The 24,108-nt window shown below is 32.9% G+C and overlaps 1 protein-coding gene across 1 annotated transcript in view; it reads right to left on the bottom strand.

The window, feature by feature from the left end:
• btv (dynein cytoplasmic heavy chain beethoven) overlaps positions 1 to 24,108 on the bottom strand; it is a 344,345-nt gene that overhangs the window by 41,569 nt on the left and 278,668 nt on the right. Inside the window, exons 53-58 of the mRNA XM_072524490.1 lie at positions 21,063 to 21,221; positions 18,691 to 18,854; positions 18,387 to 18,626; positions 10,596 to 10,847; positions 5,056 to 5,254; positions 2,048 to 2,202 (exon numbers count right to left, since the gene is read on the bottom strand). Of these exons, the coding sequence (XP_072380591.1) occupies positions 2,048 to 2,202; positions 5,056 to 5,254; positions 10,596 to 10,847; positions 18,387 to 18,626; positions 18,691 to 18,854; positions 21,063 to 21,221 (1,169 nt within the window). The remainder of the gene's footprint in view (positions 1 to 2,047; positions 2,203 to 5,055; positions 5,255 to 10,595; positions 10,848 to 18,386; positions 18,627 to 18,690; positions 18,855 to 21,062; positions 21,222 to 24,108) is intronic.

Genomic DNA, 24,108 nt, shown 5'->3' with positions numbered 1-24,108 from the left:
AATGCTTTTCCATATTATTTACAGGAAGATTTTTAATTGTTGTAAACTATTTTAATTGAGAACTCTGATCCTCTAGATATGCTTCATAGGATGCTTTGTTCTAATACTGTTGTTATAAATAACTTAACACCATGTTTTGCTAAATCTCAGAACATTGTATCCAATAATCAGAACATCTTTATCATTCACTATCTTATATACTATCATTAACACCTAAATTAATACAAATACTAAAGGCTATTGAAAATATAAAAATAGCAACAAAGAACATTAAAACTATTTTATCTAAATATCCTATAGATAAATTAGATAAAACAAATGTTGTATACAGTACTGAAAATGATAAAAAATTTAAATTATTTTTGTATTATTTTGGTTACATTCAACTGATTTGTGTATTTACACATTATTTCAGTCGTTTTTTAAATTAGATTTGAGACGTTTAAAAACGCATAAAAATTGGGATTTCTCATTTTCACATGTTTTGAGTAATTGCTTTATTACAACAGGGCTTTGTTCAAAGTGATATCGAAAATATGGTTGATATTACTCAGATTGCTTTATCAAAAATTAAAAAATTACAAGATATAAAAAAGGTTCGCCCCAAAAATGGCAGAAGTCGGTGAACAGCAGCATAAGAGCGGCGAATAACATTGATAGCTCGAAAAAATCTGGAATCTGTAAGTAGTATATCCAGAGAAATTGCTACGCATCATGGACTGAATATTTTACGGCAAACAATAACACGCAGACTAAATACCCTAAATGTGTATCGTAAAAAACCCTTACATGTTTCAAAACTAACATACCAACACAAAATGGTAAGGTTGCAGTGTGCTAGAGAATGGTGTATCATTGTACTAACTGGAATAACGTGATATTCCCCAATGAAACAAAAATTGACTTGATTTCTGATTCGCGAAGAACAGTGGTTTGGAGGGTCGCAGGACGACAAGCCAGACTAGAAACAGCCCAACTGCGTGTCCTATTTAAAGGTGGCAGTATTATGATTTGAGGTAGTATTATGAGTGATACAATGATGCCACTATTGGTTCTGGAGGCGAGTTACTGGTACTGTGTACATCGAGGAAGTTTTAAATCCTGTTGTGCGACTATTGCGAGGGGTTGTAGGCGATGGATTTGCGTTTATTCATGACAACGCACCTTCTCATCGAACAGCACAGTCCAAAATTTTCTGGAAGAAGGAAGCATATCCACATTACAGTGACCCCCCAATTCCCCGGACATCAACGTCATTGAATATGCTTGGGACATTTTCAAAAAATGCATCAAGAAGCGAAACAATCCCCCTATAACGCTTTGAAAATTAAAAGATTTTGCTCGTGACGAATGGGAGAGAATTTCGCAAACCCAGCTCGACTTATTAATAGGAACATGCCAAATCGCCGACAGATATACATACAGGCCAATGAAGAAAATATTATTTATTAGTTTTATTAAAAATTATTTTTATCTGTACTAATGTATTTTTAAATATAAACGGTACATTGTAAGTTTTTTACTCCAATAGATTAAATAATTTTTTTTGCATATTATTTATATAGTTTAAGATTTATTTAGTATTGATGAGAATTGAAGCAAAATGATGCTAACTATTCAGAAAAGTTTATATATAAAGATCAATAAAAAGATGAAATATTCCAATATTTCAAACTTTTGGACATCTGTGTAGGATATGCTTTTTGTGGTTTTCTGGGTTTGACTCCTCGTTAAATAATTTTGATTTTGAGGAAATGCATTATTTTGACGACGTTTCGGCAAGATCGCACTTGTCATTGTCAAGTCAGGTAGTAACGCTTCTTGCCGGTGCTTAAAGTCAACTTACGTGAGTTTGTAAATAAGTTAACTATTGTATGCATATATAATCAAATAAAACAATTTAATACGAATGAAAATATAATGAAAATACGAATGAAATCTAAATATAAAATAAGAAAAATGTGATTATAACCTGTAATATAAACGAATTGTAAAAATTATATATATTTTAATTCTTTTTAACCAAGAATAAATTTAAGACTTTTACCTCAATATATTCTTGAGACATATTGTTTGCTATTTCCCTTATTTCTGAAACTGGATCTGTACCAGACACCGCCAAGACTAGTATAGGAACAGTGGGATTAGATTCTTTGTACATAATGGACAGATCCAGGGAGGATGGATCCAGGGATTTTATACCTGCAACAATAGAAAATTAGTCGAATCTGATATAAAATTATTTTTTTTGTTGCGTTACACTCATTTCTTAAACGATCAATTTAAAAGTGAGGAAGATTTATTTTCGTTGTGAATATTCATTTAGATTAATTTAATAATACTATTACAAGAATAAATATTAAAGTCAACAGGCTTCCAGGTTGAACCGCGTCGATTATTACTAAGCTTTTGAGATCCTCTCTGATCTTTTCTATAGGGCTTCCGAAGTCTCAGTCTCCCGAGCCTCCATACACCACTACACTGATTACTTAGTGGCAATTCAGTAATGCATTGATTAGTGATCAGTGTAGAAGTGTCTGGGGGCTCGGGAGACTGAGACCTCGGAAGCTCTAAAGAAAGCTCCTATTCAGATCTGTCAAGGATAATTCTATCTTCTCAAGGAGATTTCAAGGAGTCAAGAAAACATTTCTTAAAGCATAAAATTGATCACAGCTCTTAAAATCAGCAGTTCTTTGTGTAAATATATAAAAAATAAAATCGTAGACTAATTTTCGAAACCAAATTCAAGAATTCCGCTTTAATCTGTGCCTTCTAAGAATTGCAAGGCAAAACAGACGTTGATAAAGATGTTAAGAGAGACATGGGGAATCTAAAAATTGAATTCCACAACATATCTTCTCAACTAAGCAAAATTCTTAGCGAATTGGTTTCTAGTACTCGTACAGAGTATATCGAAATAAAAAGGAAAAGACAGTTAAGATTTTATTTCACGTATTTTTAGAATCCCCATGTCTCTCTTAACATCTTTATCAACGTCTGTTTTGCCTTGCAATTCTTAGAAGGCACAGATTAAAGCGGAATTCTTGAATTTGGTTTCGAAAATTAGTCTACGATTTTATTATTAGATGTCGCTACATTGCGTCTATACGAAGCCATGTTAGAGTTGCTTCCTAAGACAGAAAAGATTTATTTCACGTTCAGACCGTTTGCGAAAGCCGTTCTGATGAGGCCTATTGGGCTGAAATACGTATAAACGGATGCACAAGCTCCCTATACGTAAAATAAAATCTTAACTGCCTTTTCCTTTTTATATAAAAAATACTTTATGTACAAATGAAAGAACCGAATTTTTAGAAGTATATAGTAGGGTGGGTCGAAAAACCATGATGTTTCATTTTTTAATCACTATACCACGGAAAACTTGCCTTTGGGGTATATAAGTAACATGCAAAGTAAAATTAAGTTATATAATGAACCCCCAGCTAGCGCATCATACTTAAAATTTAGATTTTTTTTTCAGAAATCAATATATTTTTACCATCTTTAGCCAATAATATTTGAACGTGCAATAGTGAAAATTGTTTAGTCAATAGTTTAAAAAATAATAAATAAATTTGAAAGAGACAATATCTTTTAATGTGCAGCAGCGCAAGATACTCAAAAAATGGTAAAATTCACATATTTGCACCTGGGTAGTACTATGATGTTTTATCCAGCATCTGCGTTTCTTCAAAGAGTATCCGATGTTCTTCGCTTCCCAAAGCGTGTTCCGCAACGGCAGATTTCTCGATGTGTCCTAAACGACATTGGCTTTTATGTTCGTTTATCCTTGGGTTTGTGTGTCTTTTCGTGGTTCCCACATATACCATTCCACATGTGGATGGTATTCGGTAAACTCCGGCCGTTTCTAATGGGTCGCGTTTGTCCTTCAGCAATCCTAAACAGTCCTTGATTTTCTTTGTAGGCTTGAAAATGGTCTTTACATTGGCTTTTTCAAGTATTCTTCCAATTCTGTCTGTTACCCCCGATATATAGGGCAAGAACGCTTTTCCTATACATGCTGTTTCTTCGACCTTTCTTCTAGAAACGTTGTTAATCGCTTTATGTATTTTTCTTCTGGTATAACCATTAGAGGTGAGCGCTTTTTCAATATGAAGTGAATGTGATTATCAAATCCGGCGCTACATGCCCTCGATTTCTTAATTTAAGGAGTTTGTTATTGTATTGTGACCTTAAGACTCTTGACTTCCCCGAAACGACTTAAATTACTTACTTGCCTTAACTTTTTGCAAACCCTTATCTTTTACGAACTTTTACAATGAATTCCCTGCCCTTTTTCAAATAATAAAAAACACATTTGTTACATCTCTTCATGTTACCTGCCGCTGGGTTTTCTCTCGTTAAAAGTATCGTTTTTTAAAAATAATCCACTTTGAATCGAAACAATTCTCTGTTCTAACACATAAGTAAGTCTAATTTTGCGTTAATACCGGAACTCCCATTCTTTGGACGAAAATATTTCTGAAGAAAGCTCGATATTACTTCACTTGTGTAGCGGTACCCGAACACGCTACTTCGTCCAGGACAGTAAGTTTATTTACTAATATTATTTATCTATCCATCTATACTGTAACTGTCCCGCTATTATTATAGACTTTGGTGCCAATTCTGTTTGTCTTAGTCGTAATGATTAAAATTACTTCTTATCCAACGAGCAACGTACTGTTTTTGATTGCTGCAATTATCTGTCCGTATCATACTCTTCCTAGTATCTATCTGCAGTACTTACCTTTATCTTTATCTGCTGAAACGAGCGAAGATTTACTGAAAATCGACATTTTGTATTATGTAAGCACCTCTGCCCTCTTTATCTCGGTCAACCCCAAAACGAAATATTTATGACACGAACACTATTGTTTGCCTGTTTGAAATAATACCGTTCTAAAGGATTTCCCTCAAAACGTACCTCCGTCTATATACCTCCAGAAACTTCATTTACTGTATCCAGTAGCTGTTAAATAGCTTTAAACATAAAAAATGTTTTTTCTTAGATATAAATAAATAAAAATATAGTTAAATATATGCAAAACAAACCTGTTATACTAAGTGCACATTGAGACATAACGGTATATAATCTATCCGGTCTTAAAGCTTGTATGATTAGTACTTTTTGAAATTCAGACAAACTGCAGTGAGTTGGGTATTCCCTCTCGCTTTCGCTAACGTTCATAAAATTTTTCCAAAGATTGTGTTCATCAAGTTTCAATATCTTGTAGAAATCAGGTAAAGCCATCTAGAAAATATCAATGTGTAAATTACATTATACTTGCAAACTTTATATTTTCAAATTTAAATACAATTAGCTATGGCGCTAAACAACCTTCCAAATCATAGTAATCGTCAAGAAAATAATATTTCTATAAGGTATATTATAATAGGTATAGAAAAACCAAAGTAAAATTAATAATAATATAGAAAACATGGCATTAAAGTTTGGTGTGATGTTAATTTTGATACTTGGCACAGTACTCATCAAGTAAATTGATTTATGTTGTTTTATAACCGATCTTTTATATTATTTTATAAAAATAAACAAAAAAATTAATTTGTTTGAAATGAAGAACAGCAAATGAGATTTCTTGGTAAATAAAAAGCAAATCAGTAAGTATATTTAAGTAAAAATGTATTAAAATGTATACAGGAACTAGATTAGAATCTCTACATATCCCTTAAAGAACGACGTGGGTTCTTCTGGGATTCTAGGACCATATTTGTTAACCTCCAGCTAAATAATGGCCAATTGTGTCCCTAAAATCTCGTATAGCTTAGTTTTTAAGGTTTGTAGAAAACTTTTATTACATTTCATTAAATTTTAATAATTAACATCTAGGAAAATTGCATTTTAATCAGTGGGGAGGACTCCACGTCCTCCGCGGAGTACGTTAAAGATTTGAAAATGTATTTTTTTTTAATTTCTGGAGCGAATTAAGCTTTTTGAGTGACCTTGACATATTTCTTAAATAGTTCTATTATTAGCTGGCACTGCCGGCAGCTCGGTGCGGCACTCAGTCTGAAGTAATCAGAATTACTAGACGGTTTTTGTGTTTGTTTATGTGTTTGATGTTTTGTATTGGTTATTTAGGAGAATAAGTGTACTATTACTGTTACAAAAAACATTTTATACGTTAACAGTACAAAATGTCCAAATGTTATCAAAAACCCTTAACCCAAGCTGAGTTTGACAGAAATGATCAAAGCGATAAGAAAAATCAAACTCATGATGCCGGTCAAGATCTCGATTTTGTGCTTAAATAGGACAGTTCATCAAAAATTGAAGACCATATTAACATAGGTGTTGAGGAGAACAAAGACGAACCGGGTAAAGATAAGATAGTAAATAATGAGGTTGATGAAGAGACGGAAGGAGAACTTATATGGGAGGAAGTTAGAAGAAGCAATAAAATCTAGAGTGCAAAATCTGTAAGTGTGTGGAGCTTTGACGCTTCTCCTCCATCTCGACGTTCTTCGAGAAATATTGGTTCTACCAAACTAGAGCCAACTGCATATGCTAGCAGTGCGAATGAATTATTTAAGATTTTTCACTTTTTCTTGACTTATGACTTAAAGGCAAGTATCTGAACATACCAACCAAGAAGCAACTCGTATATACCGAATTTACAAACCGCGATTTTTTTCACTGAAAAACGTTAAAAAAACCTTTTCAGAATATATAGAAAACCGTTGATACTATAAAACTCGATGCATTCGATGGAAGTTCATCTAATCCTTGATTTTGTATTGCTGAAATTTCTACCTCTGGAATGTAAGCGTCTTAACTATATAATGTTCTATAGTACTCTTCGATGATTTTCAGGATTCTTTGTTGTTTATATATGGCGTGTTCTTGTTTATTTAGATTAGATTAGATTAGATTAAGAGAGGTGGCCTTTCGGCCTATTCCACTGCGACCTTTTCAGATCTATTGTGGTCCTCTAGTCCTAGATAACATTCTCTAGCCTGACCCTTTTTATAAAGTCTAGTAGCTTCGAGACTGTACCTTCCATGTAGCTATATGCCGGTGGATTTTCTTCTCCTAATGCAAAGAACCGCACATTTGCCAGACTGTCACACTGACATAAAATGTGCTCTGCTGTTTCTTCTTCGAGGTGACTGAATCTGCACAGGTCATCATCTGATAATCCCATCAGCTTCAAGTGCCTATTCAGCTTACAGTGCCCTGTTAGAAGACCTACTATGGCCTTGACTGTTTTCCTGTCTTTGCTTATTAGGTCTGCCGTAAATTTTGGCGAATGTTCTGTAATGAACTGTTGCGCCTGTCTTTGTCCTGGTGAATTCCTCCACCATTCCAGAGATTTGCGAGCTACCCACTTCCTTGTAGCCGTTCTTGTTACTGATTTAGCAACTTCGCAGAAGGGTTCCGGTCCAATGAATGGCAATGATGAGCCTTGTTTGGCCATTTCATCTGCTTTTTCATTGCCCTTATGACCCTCGTGCCCCGGTACCCAGGCTACCGTAACCTTGCTACGGTCTCCTAGTTTATTTAGGGCACACACGCAATCCCATACTAGCTTAGAATTGACCTCTACGGAATTGAGTGCCTTAAGCGCTGCCTGACTATCTGTGAAGATAGCAACTGAACAGAACGTTCTTTCCTGCCTTTCTATTTCTTCCACGCAGTGATGGATTGCAGTTATTTCCGCCTGGAAAACTGTCACATCCTTAGATAGACTTACCGGGAAATCTATCCCTTGATTTGTCCCTACTATGCCGGCTCCCACACCCTCCGATGTTTTTGAGCCATCCGTGTACCAGGTAGCAGCAGCTTGTATGGGTACACCTTTATTCCAGTCTTCCCTGCCTAGTATCTTAATTGTGAACTTATTGTTAAAGCTATATCTCGTAACTGTTGCATCGATAGGTTTCCCCATCACAATATCGGCTTTTAGCTCCTCGATTAGCTTTCTGTTGTCAGTACCATGCATCTGGCTTATATGTCGCTGACTATGGATTAATCTGTGCATCACGGATCTGGCTTCGCTCTGTATAAAGATATGAAGTGGTGGTAGATTCAACAGGACTTCCAGCGATGCAGTAGGAGTTGTTTTTAAGGCCCCCGTAATACACAGGCATGCTAGCCTTTGTGTATTACCTAGCAGCCTTATTGCTCCCCCTTGCTGCGTCTTTGTCCACCACGTCACCGAGCCATAGATTATCATGGGTCTAATAACCCTTGTATATAGCCATAGAGTCATTTTGGGGTTAAGTCCCCAATTCTTACCGCACATTCTTCTACATCTGCCCAAGGACATAGTAGCTTTCTGTGTGGTTTTTAGAATGTGAGTATTCCATGTAAGCCTATGATCAAAATATACCCCAAGGTATTTTGTTTCTTTGGCAAATGAAATCTCTGTTCTTCCCAGCACCGGTGGTTTTAGGCCTTGTAGTGCTGTTTTTTTGGTGAAGTTGACAATTTGTGTTTTCTGAGCATTGACTATCAGTCTCTCTTGTTTACACCAGTCGTCAACTATATTTAGTGCTGCTTGCATTCTCTCAGAAACTACCTGAGCAAACCTGCCCCTGACAACGATTGCTATATCGTCAGCATATCCTAGACAATAAAAGCCTTCTGTGGACAGATTTCTGAGGAGATCATCTACCAAGGTTGCCCAAAGTAGAGGGGACAGAACTCCTCCTTGTAGACAGCCTCTGCCTACTTTTGCTTCGATGGTTGCTTTACCCAGAGTGGACATTACTGTCCTATTCTCCAGGGATGCCCTTATCCATCTGCATATTACCGCAGGTGCACCTCGTCTACTCATAGCCCCTATCAAAGAGCTGGTGGTAACATTATTAAATGCCCCTTCTATATCTAAAAAAGCGGCCATTGCTATCTCTTTGTCTTCCATTGACTTTGAGATAAGCCTATTTACATCATCCAACGCGGAGTCCGTAGATTTACTAGGTTGGTATGCATATTGACGATTGCTTAGAGGATTATCTTTTAGCACTTCGTCTCTGATGTACCTATCAAGAAGCCTTTCCAGCGTTTTTAATAGAAAAGAAGATAGGCTTATCGGTCTTTATGACTTTGGTGTTAGGTCTGATACTTTACCTACCTTAGGCAAGTATATGACTTTGACCTTTTGCCATATTTCCGGTACGATCCCCCATGCTAAAGTGGCTTTGAGGAGCTTGCATAGGTGTGGTATCAATACCTCTAATCCCATATGCAACAGTATTGGATTGTTTATTTATTAACTTATATAAATATTTCTCATTACAGTCTTTAAAATTCGTTTTAAAACATTTAGGCTTTTGTTTTGTTCTATTATCTGTTACTTATAATATACATATACTATGTATGCATTATAGTCAGTATTAAATATTGCCATTTAATAGATAGCCAAGATAGCTAAGATATTAAAAAAATTTTACCACAAAAATTACAATTTGAAAATATTACAAATCACTTTTTTGGACGAAAAAATTCACAACTATTCATTAACATAATAAGCTGCAGAACTTTAGCCTTTAATCATTATATCAGTCAAAGTTTAATAATAACCTTTAATAAAAAAGTATAAATGGTCCCTTACAAAATAAATTTACTTCAAGAACTAAACAGGCAACTGCAACTTGAAGATTAGAATTTTGTCAAAGATAAGTTCCGTAAATAAAAAAAACTGTCAAAGATCTTTCTTCCAAAAGATTAATGTATGAGCAGGAATTATTAGCAATAAAATTATGGGTCCACTTCTAGTAGGCAGATCTCACTAGGCAAAATATTTAGACATATTAATAGCAAATAGTAGGAGAATTAATCAACCTATTTCCAAATAATAACAACATGAACATCCCAAATGAAGCTTTGGGGTACCAGCAAGAAGGAGCTACTTCCCATTGTGATGCGAACGTTAGTATTTATTTGACCGAAATATCTACAAATCAATGGATTTGGAGAAGAAACCTCACATAATGACCAGCCAGGTTGCCAGACCTTACTTGGTTGGATTTTTTTGGGGATATATTAAATCAAGTATAAAGCACTCGACTCAATACTATCGACGAACTGTAGGTGTGTACTTAAATTCGTTTTATTCGATCTGAAACTCTTGAAAACCCGATGCATGAATTCAGATAAAGGTCGGCTTATTTTCAAAAAGTGGGGGAATCTTAATTTGGGTACCTAATTTAAAATATCATATATTTAAATTACCAAATCTTGGTAAAAATTATTTGTACTGTTAAAAATTAAACACACTTTCTTGAAACTGTTCTACTAATTTTTTTGAATTTTAATATCTTGTATCGCAAATACTTCTTTAGGGAAATAGGGATACATATTGTGGTTTTTAAATTTCATTTTCTAGTTAATTTTAACAAAAAATATAGATGTGTTTAAAAAAAATAGATGTTAACACAACGTCATGGTGACGTCATTATAGTTGCGGTTATTCAAAATAAAAGCAAGACTTAATTTAAAAATCGACCTCTTTTAGCGTTTTTGCTTAAATGGTAACAAAGAGAGATATTGTGAGCTTTGCAACCCAAATGTTGACACAGTATATGGCGTAATTAACTTAATACATATAATATTAATATTTTGTAATTACCTGTATCAGTTGAATGTTATTTAAACAATGAGTTGGTATCCAAGGAGGTTGATCTTCCGAAGTATTTTTGTTTGTCATAGCACTTCCTAAAAAGACGTTCCATTCTGTTTCAGGCACGTCTCTGGGATATAGTTTAAAAATCAAATACAATAAAAATTTTAAACGGTCATTTTGAAACACGCCTCGACTCATATATCCATATACAACATGCAGCAGTTGTTTCTTTTGCGATGCTAAATTATTTTCTAATCCCTATAAAAGAATATAAATGAAAAGCAACTAGGCAATTTCTAGTTATTGACGAAAAAGTTACTTAGTCAATTCTAGTTAAAAGTAAATATTTATATTTTATAATATTGTTGTAAATTGTATTTTTGTATTAAATTTCAGAATTTTAAATTTTTAAAGCTTTGGATTTTTTAACTAACTAAATAAGCAAAGACACTCTTGTGCATTAAAAACAAATATTGTTATAAGTAGAACCGTGAGTGCTATCTTTTAAAAATTTGCTTCAACCAAAGAAAGCTTTTTCAGAAATATTTTTTTTTTAATTTGCTACGGGTTGGGTTAAACACGATGGAGTTACGCAGGTTTGCTTGGTTATAAATGAGATTTAATGCATTTTGTTTGGTTTAAGGTGAGAAAATAAAGCATTACACCTTTTACTTTTTTAACCCGTCATTTTTTGCGTTGTGAGCGCAGCGCTCAGTTCGAATTATTTTTAAGGCTACAAAAGTATTCAGAAAACAACCGGCATTCAGGCTCAGTGTCATCTCTAATGATGGTATGTAGGACGTAATTATGTCTAAAAATATTGCGGATAAGCATAAATACCTCACCACTAAATATTTATTTCTGGTCTTGAGATATAATTGTACCACCTGCGATTTTTATTATGGATCCAGCCCAAGAGAGACCTCTTTTGGCGTGGTTAGATGAAATTGAAGCAGAGGAGAATGAAAATAAACCTGTTTTATAAGATGAAGAAGACAGTGATATATATGATATAGACCAGTGTGAAAATCTAGGCCATAATACAGACTCTGAATTGTCAGCAGATTCTGATGACAATAATGTGGCTTTTGTTTGTCGTAAAGGTGATCCAGTTTATCTTGGAAAACATGTTATAACAAAATGGGCTGTTTATTCTCAGCGAAAAATCAGTCGCACACGTAGGCACAACACAGTGACTCGTATACCACGTGTAAAACAAATAGTGAAAAATATGTTAACACCAATTGAATGCTGGAAATTGTTTATCTCTTACGAAATGATAAACGAAATTGTGCAACATACCAATACGTATTGGGATGCAGTTGTACTTAGCTGGTACTTGTAAATCTGGACGATCTTTGGGCTATAAATGGAACAGATCCTGAATGTTTTCGGATAGTTATGTCAAAGAAGCGATTCTATATCCTCCTTCGTGCACGACGCTTTAACGATATCCAGTCCAGAACAGAACGGCCAAAGCATCACAAACTTTTACGAATTAGAAAAGTTTTTGACGAGTTTTTGGAAAAGTGCATTGCTTGCTCTACAGTTGGCATGTATTGTTGCGTTGACGCGATGCTTGAAGGTTTTTGGGGAAAATGTAGCTTTCGTCAAGATATACCCAGTAACCTGACAAAATATGGAATAAAAATGTTCGCACTTGTTGATTCGCAAACTTTTTATATAGAAAGTATATGCTAAAAAGCAGCCAAAAGGCCCCTTTAAGATAGATAATAGTCCTAGGAGTGTAGTTAAACGTATGATTGAAAAAATTGCCCATATTGGAAGCAACATTACTTGCGACAATTGGTTTACGTCTATTTCGTTGGCTATTCACTTGCTACATAATTACAGGATAACACTAGTAGGAACCATTAGAAAAAATAAACCACAAATTCCTCCTCTTTTTGTAGCTACAAAAGGAAAACCACTAAACAGCAGAATTTTTGGTAATGATAAAGACGGTTTTTACTATCAAACGTTGCGAAGAAAAACAAGAATATTCTGATGTTATCGACGATTTATGATGATGACACATATGAAGAAACGGGTGACAACTTTAAGCCGCAGGTTATTACTTATAACCTACTACAATAAGACAAAGGGAGTAGTGAATTTTGTGGACCAGATAAAATGTAATTACTCCGTTTTTCGAATAAGTTGCCGTTGACCCCTTAGAGTATTTTTTTCATTGATGAATATTGCATGAATAGATAGTCAGGTAATTTATTATAGCAATACTAATATACTAAATTAGAATGCCGTAAATATCTAAGAGAAATTAGTACAGATCTCATCAGACCCCACGTGATAAGTTGGGTATCAGTAGCAACATTGCCAATATTATTATGACTTCAAAAAAGGTGCCAAGCAGATCTTCTTGATAAGGAAACTTCAGTAGCAATTGCAGAAACTTAAGATAGAGTCAAATGTTTTTACTGTTCTCGAAATAAAAGTAGAAAAACGACATTAAGATGTGCAGATTGTTCAAAACTTATTTGTGGTAAACATATAATTATATTGTGTCAATTATGCTACAATAAATGCTATGAGAGTGAATAAAGTGTGTACATTTCCTTTGTGTTATACCATTTTGTCTATATGTATTATTTGATTAATGAAAAGTACATACATTCATGTTATTTATTACTAATAAAATTTTTAAAGAACCTGTAACCAACTAAGTTTCGTTTATTATTAAATATCCTACTAAAATATATTTAAATGAAAGAAAATAGCGACTGAGCGCAGCGCTCATAGGCAACCAATCGCGTCATTTCCTGATACGCGAACAATGACGAGTTAAAGTAAAACGGATCGGTATGAAACCTTTTGGATCCGATTCGGGAGAACTTCAGAAAAATTCTTGAATATATTATTTATATATTATTTATATTCTTGAAAATAAGCATTAAAGTAAGTTCAATTTTTGTACTCGGGGGCTTTTGAGGCCGCTGAAAGGGAATATCGGATTGGGGAAGCTCCGGTATCTACGTTGTCTCCTGGGACCTTATAGAAATTCATTATAAAAATCGTTAAAACTTATTATCCCAAGGTTTTTTTAGGTCGTTTTAAAATGTATATTACTTTGGTTCGAAAAATTACAGAATTTAAATTATGCAAGAAAGAATTTTAATACGTACTTTGCAGCAATTTAATGAATTTTTGTTCGTTTGAGTTAACCCTTTCAGTACCGTTTTTTTTCATCAAACCAAAAATATTTTTTGCTTAAAATGTACTTAAAGAAGTTTTTATAAGATTATTTGGACATTAAAAAGAATATAACATGTATATATAAAAAAATTTATTATGGGTTCATTAAATGATACAAAGTTTGTATCCAAAGTACTTAACAAATCTAAAAAACTAGCGCATATGAAACATAAAAAAGCAATTTCTTTATTTAGAAGGCACAAATGGACATTGCACTTCTGACATTTTTATCTTGATTTTCCTGTACAACCAGGGTTTTTGCATCTTAAAGGTAAATGTAGCTGTGGATGCTCTGGAAAACGTCCAATATTATTAAATTGCACCTCAGTAAGAGGTCTAATTTCAATATTTTTGGTTTTGCAGCAACTACTACTGAACTAGATGTATCGCTTGAAGGTCTTCCCTGTTTAAGGTTATTGAAAGAGTTGACTTTTGTGAGGGCTTCAACAATGTGGAATTCTCAAAGTATGCATATCTCGTTTATACTCTAATCAAGAGTTTGTTAGGGCCATGTCAACTGCATGAAAGATTAGTCGAACAGTCCACTTTCTGCAAGGATTTTATTTGTTCTGTAAAACGTAATAAGAGCATCTGTTTTATCTATGCCACTCATAGACTTATTACACTTTTTTATAACTTCGGGTCGACTTACGCCAACAAAACATTTTGTTTTTTATTCCAACGTTTTATATCTTCTGTACCAACCCCAACTAAGTTGGATATCATTATCACTGCTTTGTTAACTAATCATCTGGTTTCTACAATTCCACCAGAAGAGATCATTCGTTCCGTTGCTCCTCTTTATTATTTTTTTATTTTTTACATCAGTTAGAGGTGGTTTAGATAATCTGTTGATCCTTGCATTACCAGCAACAAGTATTGATTTTTGGTTGAGAATTTGTAAAAGGTTATAGCTCGTAAAATAATTATTGTCACAGTACAATTCATGCTTATTAGGTTTAAGTACTTTTGATAATTGCAATACGATAGCTGCACTTTGTTCATATTTCAAATAAGGTTTTATTGCTGTGCTACTACTTTGATAGATCAAAAAATTGTAAATATATTCACTTTTACCACCTAATAAATACAATTATACTCCCCATGGATCGCGTTTTTTTAAATGTATTGTTTATAGACAATTTTCCCTTTGAATAGCATGATTTGTTGGTCTATGCAAACATTTGTTTCTATCTGCAGTTCTCTACATCTACTGAAGACTGATTCAAAAACTGAATTTCATAGTTTGTCGTTGCTCTGTCTGAGTTTCAGATTGTCAACACAATGTAAGTGGGTGCGAAGTTTGAAAAAACGATTTAATGTCATTGTGTCTGGAAAAATATTAATTTCTAAAGATTAGTTTCAATACATTCGCAGTCTTGGAAATTTTAGATAGCTCGTTAGAATACTAAGACCAAAAAACCATTTTATTTCTTGGTGTTTGCATGGTATAAATTTCTTAATTCCAGTTTGCAAAGCATACATATTCGTGTATTAAACGAAATTTTCAAAGAACAAAATATTTCAAAACAAAATATGTAACTGGATATTCCTCAGAACGGTTTTCATTGGACACCCGGGTTATTGTATTAGATAATAATTGTCGTGGTACGTATTGAACAGTCTGTAACCATTTTATATTTTTTTAGAGTGATGGTTTATCATAGCTACCATCGTTTTCGCCCTGTTCATTATCATCCTCCTTCTCTTCCTCATTAATCTCTTCCTCTTTCGCATCCTTCCCGTCGTTTTGATCTTCTGAGACATCATCAATCATATGGCCAATTCTCTGTCTTACTTGTATTTCTTCTTCGCAGTCACTGTCATTACTAACACATCCTTCTATGTTGGACAGTTTTTCTAGCTCTTCTAGCAGTTTCTTCTCCGTTAAAAATTTTATTGGAAGCATTTTGCTCTAAAAATAAAAACATGACTTTAACAGTTTGGATACAATTGTGCCCATCGAATATAAAGTACACTTTTATATTTGAAAAAAGTCAAATTTCAATAAAATATATTTACAATAAGTAAGACGTAACACATCTTTACACTTACACAACAAGTACACTTACTACTTATTCTAGAATAAAACCATCCATGCATCATCTGGGTACAAAACGCAGAAATATAATATTTATAGAATGTAAATCTCTTTAAACCGGTTTAAGTTACGTAGTCCTATATAATTATATATGCATTTAAACTAATACACTTGAGTACAAAACAATCGACTCAAAAGTGATATTTGAGATTACACCTTCTGTTTCAATGTAAGAAGTATGAAAATAAAAAGATGTAAGGTGCAAACAATAACTTTATTATTGAACTTACAAAAACTGCTATTGAATTATTTGAAAGACGCATTATAAAAACAATATGCAATACGAATAGAGTTTTCTAAATATTCATCATTGGAACTAACGCAAGAAAGACGTTATGGACAGAAAAATCATTAATTAAAAAATAAGTTTCCTTTATTTTTCAGTATTTGATATTATCACCCCTACTCCTAATTACACTTTCCAATCGATTTCGCATGGATCGGATGACTTTTATAATAAATTCTTAAGGCATTTTTTCCCATTCATCATTAAGCTCAGCTCTTTATTCCATTATGCTCCTTGGTGCATGATTTATATCCTAAACCCTTAGTTTAAGCTCATCCCAAACATGCTCTATTGGATTGATGTCCGCGCTCAACGCAGACCAATTTATTGTAGGTATACCGATCTTAGTCAGATAGGTGGTGGTGACTCGTGTGGTACGGCATCGTACCTTATCGTGCATTAAAATAATGGCATCACCAATAAATCCCGAGTATGGAACCATATGTTCCTCCAAAATGTCTCTGATATAACGATCCGTCGTTATAACTCCTCAACGTCCTCCACCAGGCACGAAAACCAACTCGGTTTTTTCATCCATGGAAATGCCTGCCCAAAACATACAAGAACCGTCTCCATATGACACAATTTCTCGTATACAACATTGAGCAAATCGCTTTCCTGGCTTTCTATAGACTCGACTCCTCTTGTCGTTGCCATGTAGGTATTCCTACTTTCGTCGGAGAATAATACCTGACCCCATTGGTAGTCGTCCCAATCCAGATGTTCTCTAGCAAATTCTAATCGCCTTTTCTTCTGGACTGCAGTTAGTTTTTGACTCGTAGCTGCTCTTTTTGGTGTCAGTTCTGCTGCCTTCAGTCTCCTTCAGACTGTCCAAACACTGGTAACTACACCTCAGACCTCTCTAAGCTCTTCTTTGAGATTAGCACCAGTTAAATGTCGATTTCTCAGGGATTTTGATACAAGAAATCGATCGTCTCTCTCCGTTGTTATTCGTTTTCGGCCTCCTCCTTAGTGGCGGACATAATCACCAGTATCTTGGTACCGACTATACACTCGGGACACAGCAGGTTGGCTTAAATTTAGTCAATTTGCCACGGCCCTCTGACTCAGGCCTTCTCACAATAATGCTGCTGCTTGAGCTGCTTTGACGGATGTGGTATCCATTTGTAATGCAGTTGCGGACTTAGAGACTGATGTATTAGTGGGTTGCTATGGAAATTGATACGTACGATGTTAACCGAATGTGTTAAGTCGGTGCGTGTCGATTTCAATGAGTCAAATTCTGAACCCCTCTCTACGTGTTGCATTATTTACTTGCAATAAGTCATCGGATTCACCAAAAAACAAAACTTTTTTAAAACTCAATAATGAGATTATTGATTGTACACTAAATATTTTTAAATTTACACTTTTTAGATTGAAACATACTTTCGCAAAAATAATTTTGAGTCGATTATTTTGCACTCAAGTATAGTTACAATTATACCCCAAATGACTTAAAGGTTTAATCTTTTGTAGATGGTAAAAAAAAATTGTTTTAAATAGAAGCGTTGCGTCACTATAAATTGTAATCATTTTGCATTTTTCTTGTAAATTACGAGGTTGTTCCATTTTGAAAATTCACAATAAACAAATTTCTTTTAAAATAGTAACAAAACTAATATTAATACTGTTTATTTATGATATCTGTCAATTTAGTCAACAAAAACAATTTAGTTGCTACTCAACGACAGAAGATTATTAGGTAAGTTTTTTGACCAGATCTAGAGGTACTTAGTTACATTAAAACTTTTTCTTGCATAATTTAAATTTTGTAAATTTTTGATCCAAAGTATTATACATTTTTAAAATCATTATTTTAAAAGATTTAAATGAGGTGTCACATGTTATACTTTCCTATTTAAAAAAATCAAAGTTACGACTGTCACCTGAAGAGGAATCAAGTAAAGTTAGAAACATTTATGCTATAAAATACTACGAATATTTTAAAAATCGACTTGACCGAGCGTTTTAATAACGTGCTAAAAATAAACCAGTTAATAGATTGGGGGGTTCCACTTATTCCAGCGTATGGTAGATCTATCACGTTTGTTATTTTTGCAATACAAAATTGTAGCAAAAGGCTTTGTTGTTTTGGTAACTTTACCATTTAAAAAAAGTATTAATAATAATTTAAAACAGATTACTGTCAAATGCAAAATCGGCATAAAGTAGCAGTTTAAGAGACATGACGTACCTGAAAACTTTGTAAAGATCTTAAAAATAGATCTGTAAATGCTGAAACTGACAAAAGATACAAAATGTTACATTTAGCAAATTCATTACATGCAAAATATAGTAAACTGCCATAATTCGATAACTCTCTGTAGGTATCATACTCTTCCTGAAGCTTCTTTTGAACTTCATTTGATTCTCGTAACGCTACTGCTATCGCTTCTGAACTTGCTTTGGTTTGATTAAGGGAATCAAGAAGTTTCTAAAATAAACAAGTTTAACATGGCAGCACTTTTAAGATAGTAATATAGCAACAGAATACATACCTTGTTTTGGAGTATATCACCTGACGAATTAGCTAAATCTTCAAGAAGTTGATTTTGTAAATGATTCAGTTTTTCTTCCAGTTCCTCTTTTTCTTTAAGTAAATTGTTTTTCTTTTTTTCTAGTTCTGGATTTTCCTGAGAAATTGCATGTGACAAAAGTTGTTCTGCAAAAAATAATTTAAAATAGTATAAAATTATTTTTTGGAGATGTTTTGAAATTTATAAACACAGACAAAAACTAATTTCACGAAGTTTCGTTTAAAATGTATTCGACAAATTCTTGTCGCTGATTATAACAATGATAACGTATGGTCCTAAAGTTTTGGGAAAAATTTCAGCTGGTCCGATTGAGAAGCAAAATGCATTTAACAAAGAAGGCCATGGAATTGAAATGTCATCAATAACTGATTGACATTTAATAAACAAAGCAGAATATTTTGGTTTGTGCTCTGCAAAATGTCTTATAAAATTGATATTCAATTCAATGTTCACAGCTTCTATCAAAGTGTCGTATACAATCGTTTGTTGTTTATTCAATTGTAAAAACTTTTTACTAACTTTTTGAACAAATATTTCAGAGTTGAACTGTTGTTCCTTTTTTAACTGTTGCTCTGTTTTAGTCACAAAGGAAATTAATACCATTTACTGTCAAGTATTAATGGTGCGTCATACATTTTCTTTGAAAGATATATGATGCAATATAAAAAAACTATGTCTATATTAAAATAAAATAAAAAAATTAAATAAACGAGAGACCAAACAATTGAATTAGTATAGTATGAGTATATTAATATTCGTCAAATTTAAGATTTGGTTTTATTGTATTTTATTTCTATTGTATTCTATTTTATTCTATTTTATTCCATTTTATTTCATTTTATTCCATTTTATTTTATTTTATTCCATTTTATTCTATTTATTCTATTTTAATTTGATTTAATTTTATTTTACTCTATTACTAATGGAATTTTAGTCCATTAAATTCTATTATATTTTATTTTGATTTATTTTACTCTACTTTATTTCATTTTATTATATTTAATTAATGTTAGTTTTACTTTTATTCTTCTTTATTCTATTTGAATTAACTGTACTCCATTTTTAATCTATTGTAATCTATTGTATCATTTACTGAAGATCATCTACTGTACTCTATTTTGCTCTATTTTATTCTACTTCAGTGTATTTTATTCTATTCCATTTTAATTTAATAAACAGGTTCTGACTTATCGCTCTACATAAAATATATATTATGTTGTCAATTATCTCTTTAAGCAAAGGTGACACTTCAACGTTGTCCTTGGTGATGTTTCAGCTCTTTGCGTTGCATTTTCTTTCATGAAATAAAATCGATGTCCATTCACATCTGATATGTTGAAACTTTATTATTATTTTTTGGAGCCGCAATACCAAATACGTACAGCAATGTCGCTATGTCAATCTAAACATATTATCATTAGAGTTATTGAAGCCGTAAGGTGACAGCCGCCTTTATTACAGGATCCTTTAATAATGTACATTACTAACATGCTAAACAAATCTTTTATTTTGACAAATGAGATTAAATATTTTTACAATATAAAAAAAACATATAAATGTCTATAAGATCCTATTTGTTACTTATTTACCTAGTCCTGGAATAAAAATTAAAAGAGGTTCATTAAAAAGAGTAAAACGATAAATTTAATTAAATTGTTATTTAAAGAATACTATAATCCATAATACTCATCTTGCAATAGGGAAGAACCATTGGATAGAGCTAGTTTAGCTAGAGCAAATAAATATCTATATAAATATAAGTGAAGTTAAAGTCTTTTTTCTTTTTACACGTTATTTGATAGGTTGCGTCAAAATAAGGGATCTTTAAATAAAATTTCTCTGGTCTGTATATAATTTAAAAGCAGGCGGCGTTTATTTTATTAAAGCACAGTAATTAAGGACGCACAACTGTGCGTATGTATAAAAGTGCGTTTATTAAAGAATGACATAAAGTACGTCTTCAGTAACTCTCTATTTATATTGTTAATCACAGCTTCCTTTGTTAGTCATAGTATGGCGCCATCTATGAGTTATATTGCGATTTAAAATTACAGAAAAACTGTTTTTAAGGTGTTTTCGTGCAATTTTTTAAAAATGGTCTTTACAAAAACCAACGAAAACAAGCACAATAAAAAAAGAATTCTCTTATTTGGTGCAGTTGTTTAAATGCCGCCCGTACAAACATTTCGGCGGTTCATTTTTATTAATAGAGGTATGCAAATAATTAAAATAAAATATGTTAATAAAAATAAAAATAAAATATATAAAAAATGCCATAAGAAAATATTTTCGGAACCACAATGACATTCATTCTAACAAAAAAACTTACGTACCTGTAAAACCTGCAAGGGTAACGGTGAAATTTAGCAAATTAATAAAAGGTATTATTTCAGCGGGTAATTTCAAATGCTCATTTCGGCTACATAATATTAATTTAAAGTTGCTGTGGTAATCTAAAAGCTTGCCATTTAATTTGATAAGACGTCTTTCACCTATAAATAAAATATTTTTGATTATGATATACAATGTTTGTTATTCTTTGTGCAAAGTTTATAAAAAAGGTCTGGTTGGTTAATTTTATATCATAAAATCGTATTTAAAAATATCCTTAGAAATGTACCATAAAATTTTACTACTACTACCAAGGATTTCCACAGTTTTCACTGTCTTCTCCAATTGTCCCTGTCATTCCAGTCTCCATCTCGCAGGGTTCTTTTCTCCATAGCCTCGTCGATTTCATCTCTGAATGACCTTCGGGGTCTTTCTCTCTTTCTTCTTCCAATCGGGCTCCATTCTGTGATTTTGTTTATCCAGCGTCCTCTGTCCGCTCTTCTGACGTGGCCGTACCAGGATAGTCTCTTCTCCTCTATATAGTCGATTATGTCTGATTGCACTCCCATTCTCCGCTTAATCTCCGCGTTTTCAATTCTGTCTCTTTTTGTAAGTCTACAGCTTCTCCTCAGAAACTCCATTTCTACTGCTCTTATTCTACCTCTATTTCTCTTGTTTATTGTCCAGTTTTCGGACCCATATGTCAGGATACTTCTTGTCAGGGTATTATATATTCTCTTTTTTGTCTTTATCGTAATGTTCTTATCCCACAACACTGAGTTTAGTTGTCTTATACAGTTTCTTGTTTGTCTCAGTCTGTTGTTTATATCTTCTTCTGTTGTTCCCTGGTTCGATATTATGGTTCCTAAATACTTGAATTTATCTGTTCCAATTATTTGTCTTCCCTCGTCTATCTAGAGGTTTCTCATATCCTTGTTTTCTGTTGTTAGGTATTCGGTTTTCTCTAAGTTTATTTCCATTCCGTTGTTTTTATATTCTTCTTCTAGTTTTCTGAGCATAAAGCTGAGATCTTCTTCATCTTGTGCGATGACTACTTGATCGTCGGCAAAACTTAAGGTGTATAGGTATTCGTCTCTTACTGGTATGCCCATTCCTTCGCACTTTCTCCTCCATGGTTTGAGTGTCTTTTCCAAGAATATTTTAAACAGAGTAGGGGACGTAGCACAGCCTTGTAGAAGTCCTTTTGTCGTCTTAAATGGATTGTAGGCTTTATTTCCACATTTAATAGCTACTTTGTTTTCTTTGTATAGTGCTTTAACTGCTTTTATTAGTGTTTGTCGGATTCCGAGATCATTCATTGCTTCCCATAAAATTTTAACCACTGTTTATAAATCTCCTAGATAATTATAACAAACTATGAAAACAGATGCTATTATAGTAAACGTTTTGAACATAGTTAAGTTAATTCAAAATCTTTGCGGCAGAAAAAATATCAACATCTTCAATCAGTATAAAAAACTCGACTCAAAAATACAAATTTTATTGTACGGGTAATATTGGAGTAACAATCAGAAATGATATATATCCCTAAACTTGTGCGACAGAGAAGCAAATCGGAACAAATTGATACTATGTGACTAACTAGAAGACAAAGGCAATACAATAGTAACAGGACCGAAAGAACCAACCTTTTTTCCCGAAAGAGAGGTACCTTAACATCTCTTAACATAACAACTCTGCACAATCGAGAAATGGTGTATAATATATAACCAGTATAGGAAGGTAATAAAAACTACAACCCAATCATACTAACCGTAGAAAAATTGGAGCAAAATCCACTCCAAACACACACCAGAAGACGAAATTAAACTGGCTAACGTTCTAAGGAATTGTTAGTAAATACATTAATATAATTTCAACAATCTTTCAACTTTGCCAATAAACTGGAAGAAAAAGTTACAGAATTGGAAAAGTGAATACCAAATGCAGTTAAAAGAAGATAGTAACTGAAGAAAAACCAACTATAAAAGGAAGATTTCATGAGACAATCAACGACTAATGAAAGAAGAAAATTAAGAACTAATAAGTAAAAATATAGGATGCCAAAAATATCAAACATAACTCGAGATAAATCGAGAAAAGACAAGCAAATCAACTAAACAGAAAGGAAAAACAGCTACAAGAACATGGGAACAAATGCTGGGATGAACTCGTTTAATACTTCGATCCAAATAAATCAGGTACGTGTAAAATCCCAAAGTTTCTAAGAAATGAGAATAAACATATTCCATATTGTTCTGAAGCTGTGGCATTTTAAATTAATTACTATTTAAATGGGAATAAGCCACAATTAAAGGTTAAAATACGTTTATTGACGTTTCAATTTCCACTTTGGAAATCGTTCTCAAAATACAAACATTAGTAAATTAAACAAATTTTGTTTTTTGTTACTTAGTGAAAAATTCTTCTAATAATTTAATTTTATCTGACTCATCTATATTGACAATTCAGACATACATTATACATTTTAAAGTAGATGACTTTAAAATGATATTGCCAATATTGTTGAGTTGCGTTCCTGGGACGACTTTACTTATAAGATAGTTCATTCGATTACATGAAATCAACTTTAACTTAAGAATATCCGCCAAAAAAGATCATAACATGTAATTCGTCTTTAAAAAGACAAATACATGCCATGATGATAGTAAAATTCCCCTGTTAGTGATTCCATAGTAAATTATGAGGGAAAAACCAGGAAAAAACCTCATAATACTATCCCGACATGGTAAGTATTTGATCGTGCATTTAGTTTACCTTCAATAAACACCAAATTCTGATTTTATATGTTTGTTATTTAAAAAACATAAATGATGTATTCTCTATATGTTACTGACTTACAAATACTGGTATTTTCCTTTTAATAACTTCCTCTTTCAATATGGGTAACCAGATCCTACTACATTCTGCCGAGGAATTCGCGACAGAATTGGTCTCATTTAGCATAATTAGAGCCGCTTCTTTGATTTTTCTCTTTTTACTATCCGTTTCTTTTAGGACTATATTTGAATCATTCCATTGAACCCT

This window comes from Diabrotica undecimpunctata, chromosome 3, assembly GCF_040954645.1.
Source record: "Diabrotica undecimpunctata isolate CICGRU chromosome 3, icDiaUnde3, whole genome shotgun sequence".
In the NCBI taxonomy this organism is placed as follows: Eukaryota; Metazoa; Arthropoda; class Insecta; order Coleoptera; family Chrysomelidae; genus Diabrotica; species Diabrotica undecimpunctata.
The sequence above is the reverse complement of the archived record's forward strand: the minus strand, read 5'-3'. Positions and strand labels throughout refer to the sequence as shown.